At 50.8% G+C, this 4,239-nt stretch overlaps 1 protein-coding gene across 1 annotated transcript; it reads right to left on the bottom strand.

The window, feature by feature from the left end:
• Positions 1 to 262: 262 nt before the first annotated feature.
• Positions 263 to 3,445, bottom strand: LOC139551670 (serine/arginine-rich splicing factor 11-like). Its single transcript, XM_071362951.1, has 2 exons — positions 2,666 to 3,445; positions 263 to 1,992 (listed from the first exon to the last, which is right to left on the bottom strand). The coding sequence occupies exons 1-2, from the start codon at positions 3,074 to 3,076 to the stop codon at positions 1,954 to 1,956; spliced, it is 450 nt and encodes a 149-aa protein (XP_071219052.1). The 5' UTR covers positions 3,077 to 3,445; the 3' UTR covers positions 263 to 1,953.
• Between the last annotated feature and the right edge of the window lie 794 nt (positions 3,446 to 4,239).

The raw sequence follows: 4,239 nt of genomic DNA, 5'->3' as shown, positions 1-4,239 counted from the left end.
CTGTAATGTTCAGCAGTATGTAATGTTCCTCAGTCTGTAATGTATAGCAGTATGTAACGTTCTTCATTCTGTAACGTTTATCGGTCTGTGACGTTCATCAGTCTGTAACATTCCTCAAACTGTAAGGTTCATCAGTCTGTAACATTTATCAGTCTGTAACGTTCAGCAGTCTGTAACTGTTTATCAGTCTGTGTAACGGCTGTCGCTCTCCTCATCCTCGGATGAGGTGAGGAGAGAAGGATCCTCAGACCAAAACGCAGGCTCAGGGAAATAAGCCATCTTTATTATAAATATTGATGGCACACGAAACGAAACAAAACACTTTCCAAACTACAAAATAACAAAACGACGTTGACGCAACCTGAACATAAACTTACATAACTAAACATAAACTTACGTACAGGAAAACAGACGACATCGAAACGAAACGAAACAAACAAACGCTACAGTCCCATGTGGTACGAACAGACATACGGACACAGGAGACAATCACCCACAAACAAACAGTGAGAACGCCCTACCTAAATATGACTCTTAATTAGAGGAACGCCAAACACCTGCCTCTAATTAAGAGCCATACCAGGTAACCCAAAACCAACACAGAAACAGAAAACATAGAATGCCCACCCAACCTCACGTCCTGACCAACTAACACACAAAAACGAACATAAATAGGTCAGGAACGTGACAGTACCCCCCCCACAAGGTGCGAACTCCGGACGCACCAGCACAAAGTCTAGGGGAGGGTCTGGGTGGGCATCTAACCACGGTGGTGGCTCAGGCTCTGGGCGCGGTTCCCACCCCACCATAATCCATCCTAACTTCCTCCCTCCAAGAATGTCCACCCTCTTTTGACCCCCACAAAATCCCCTTAACAACATATCTAATAGGGACAACACCGGGACAGAGAAATAAATCAAGAAAGAGGGATAGATAAGAATATAGAGATAGATGAAGATAGAGAGGGAGATTAGGATAGAGGGGCAACTCCGGACTGAAAGGCAGCTCCGGACAGAGAGACAGCTCTGGACTGATTGGCAGTTCTGGGTATCCAGCCTTTTCAGGCTGAAGGGCAGCTCATGGCTGACTGACGAATCTCGATGCTCATGGCTGGCTGACGGCTCTCGACGCTCATGGCAGGCTGACGGCTCTCGACGCTCATGGCAGGCTGACGGCTCTCGACGCTCATGGCAGGCTGACGGCTCTCGACGCTCATGGCAGGCTGACGGCTCTCGATGCTCATGGCAGGCTGACGGCTCTCGACGCTCATGGCGCTCTGACGGCTCTGGCTGCTCATGGCTCTCTGACGGCTCTGGCTGCTCATGGCTCTCTGACGGCTCTGGCTGCTCATGGCTCGCTGGCGGCTCTGGCAGATCCTGTCTGGTTGGCGGCTCTGGCAGATCCTGTCTGGTTGGCGGCTCTGGCAGATCCTGTCTGGTTGGCGGCTCTGGCAGATCCTGTCTGGTTGGCGGCTCTGGCAGATCCTGTCTGGTTGGCGGCTCTGGCAGATCCTGTCTGGTTGGCGGCTCTGGCAGATCCTGTCTGGCTGACGGCTCTAGCGGCTCCTGTCTGGCTGATGGCTCTAGCGGCTCCTGTCTGGCTGACGGCTCTGTAGGCTCATGGCAGACGGGCGGCTTTGCAGGCTCATGGCAGACGGGCGGCTTTGCAGGCTCCTGGCAGACGGATGGCTCAGACGGCGCTGGGGAGACGGATGGCTCAGATGGCGCTGGGGAGACGGATGGCTCAGATGGCGCTGGGGAGACGGATGGCTCAGATGGCGCTGGGGAGACGGATGGCTCAGATGGCGCTGGTGAGACGGATGGCTCTGGCCGGATACGGCGCACTGTAGACCTGGTGCGTGGTGCCGGAACTGGAGGCACCGTGCTAATGATAAGCACCTTCCTACTAGTGCGGGGAGCAGGGACAGGGCACACTGTATTCTCAAAGCCTACTCTATCCCTGATGCGTGGTACCGGCACTGGTGACACCGGGCTGAGGACAAGCACATCAGGATTAGTAGGGGGAGAAGATACAGTGGGTACAGGGCTCTGGAGACGCACTGGTAGCTTAGTGCGTGGGGCCGGAACTGGAGGCACCGGGCTAGATACACGCACTACAGGGAGAGTGCGTGGAGGAGGAACAGGGCTCAGGATACGCACTGGTAGCCTAGTGCGTAGTGTAGACACTGTAGGTACTAGGCTGGGGCGGGGAGGTGGTGCCGGAAATACCGGACCATGGAGGCGTACTGGCACTCTTGAGCATTGAGCTTGCCCAACCTTACCTGGTTGAATACTCCCGGTTGCCCGACCAGTGCGGGGAGGTGGAATAACCCGCACCGGGCTATGTAGGCGAACCGGGGAAACCATGCGTAAGGCAGGTGCCATGTATGCCGGCCCGAGGAGACGCACTGGAGACCAGACGCGTTGAGCCGGCCTCATGACACCTGGCTCAATACTCAATCTAGCCCTACCAGTGCGGGGAGGTGGAATAACCCGCACTGGGCTATGCACTCGTACAGGAGACACCGTGCGCTCTACTGCGTAACACGGCGCCTGCCCGTACTCCCGCTCTCCACGGTAAGCCTGGGAAGTGGGCGCAGGTCTCCTACCTGCCCTTGGCCCACTATCTCCTAGCCCCCCCCAAGAAATTTTTGGGAATTACTTACGGGCTTTTTTGGCTTCCGTGCCAGACGCGTTCCCTCATAGCTCCGGTTCCTCTCTCCGGTAGCCTCTGCTCTCCTCAGTGCCTCCACCTGTTCCCATGGCTTTTCGGGCTTCCAGCCACGTCTCCTTGCTGCCTCCTCAAACCACCGCTCCTGGGCTTTAGCTGCCTCCCTCTCTTCCTGGGAACGGCGATTTTCTCCTGCCTTAGCCCAGGGACCTTCTCCATTCATTATCTGCTCCCATGTCCAGAAATCCTTGTTTCTCTCCTGTCCCTTACTCCGTTTATTTTTCCCTTGCCGCTTGGTCTTAGCGTGGTGGGTGATTCTGTAACGGCTGTCGCTCTCCTCATCCTCGGATGAGGTGAGGAGAGAAGGATCCTCAGACCAAAACGCAGGCTCAGGGAAATAAGCCATCTTTATTATAAATATTGATGGCACACGAAACGAAACAAAACACTTTCCAAACTACAAAATAACAAAACGACGTTGACGCAACCTGAACATAAACTTACATAACTAAACATAAACTTACGTACAGGAAAACAGACGACATCGAAACGAAACGAAACAAACAAACGCTACAGTCCCATGTGGTACGAACAGACATACGGACACAGGAGACAATCACCCACAAACAAACAGTGAGAACGCCCTACCTAAATATGACTCTTAATTAGAGGAACGCCAAACACCTGCCTCTAATTAAGAGCCATACCAGGTAACCCAAAACCAACACAGAAACAGAAAACATAGAATGCCCACCCAACCTCACGTCCTGACCAACTAACACACAAAAACGAACATAAATAGGTCAGGAACGTGACAGTCTGTAACGTTCCTCAGTCTGTAACATTCAGTATGTAATGTTCCTCAGTCTGTAATGTTCAGCAGTATGTAATGTTCCTCAGTCTGTAATGTTCAGCAGTATGTAACATTCATCAGTATTTAATATTCCTCAGTCTGTAATGTTCAGCAGTATTTATTGTTCCTCAGTCTGTAACGTTCAGCAGTCTGTAATGTTCCTCAGTCTGTAACGTTCAGCAGTATGTAATGTTCCTCAGTCTGTAACGTTCAGCAGTATGTAACGTTCAGCAGTATGTAATGTTCCTCAGTCTGTAACGTTCAGCAGTATGTAATGTTCCTCAGTCTGTAATGTTCATCAGTATGTAATGTTCCTCAGTCTGTAATGTTCAGCAGTATGTAATGTTCCTCAGTCTGTAATGTTCAGCAGTATGTAATGTTCCTCAGTCTGTAACGTTCAGCAGTATGTAATGTTCCTCAGTCTGTAATGTTCAGCAGTATGTAATGTTCCTCAGTCTGTAACGTTCAGCAGTATGTAATGTTCCTCAGTCTGTAATGTTCAGCAGTATGTAATGTTCCTCAGTCTGTAACGTTCAGCAGTATGTAACGTTCTTCAGTCTGTAACGTTTATCGGTCTGTGACGTTCATCAGTCTGTAACATTCCTCAAACTGTAAGGTTCATCAGTCTGTAACATTTATCAGTCTGTAACTTTTATCATTCTGTATCGTTCATAAGTCTAACATTCATCAGTCTGTAACTGTTTATCAGTCTGTAA

This window comes from Salvelinus alpinus, chromosome 24 (genome assembly GCF_045679555.1).
Source record: "Salvelinus alpinus chromosome 24, SLU_Salpinus.1, whole genome shotgun sequence".
Taxonomy (NCBI): domain Eukaryota; kingdom Metazoa; phylum Chordata; class Actinopteri; order Salmoniformes; family Salmonidae; genus Salvelinus; species Salvelinus alpinus.
This window is presented reverse-complemented; position numbering and strand designations above follow the sequence as displayed.

Excerpts from the sequence above, each read along its gene's own strand:
- LOC139551670 (XM_071362951.1), bottom strand. The coding sequence starts at position 3,076 with ATGGCTTATTTCCCTGAGCCTGCGTTTTGGTCTGAGGATCCTTCTCTC. Across the intron at positions 1,993-2,665 it reads CACGGAAGCCAAAAAAGCCC|CCCGGTGTCACCAGTGCCGG; the intron begins GTAAGTAATTCC and ends GCTTGTCCTCAG.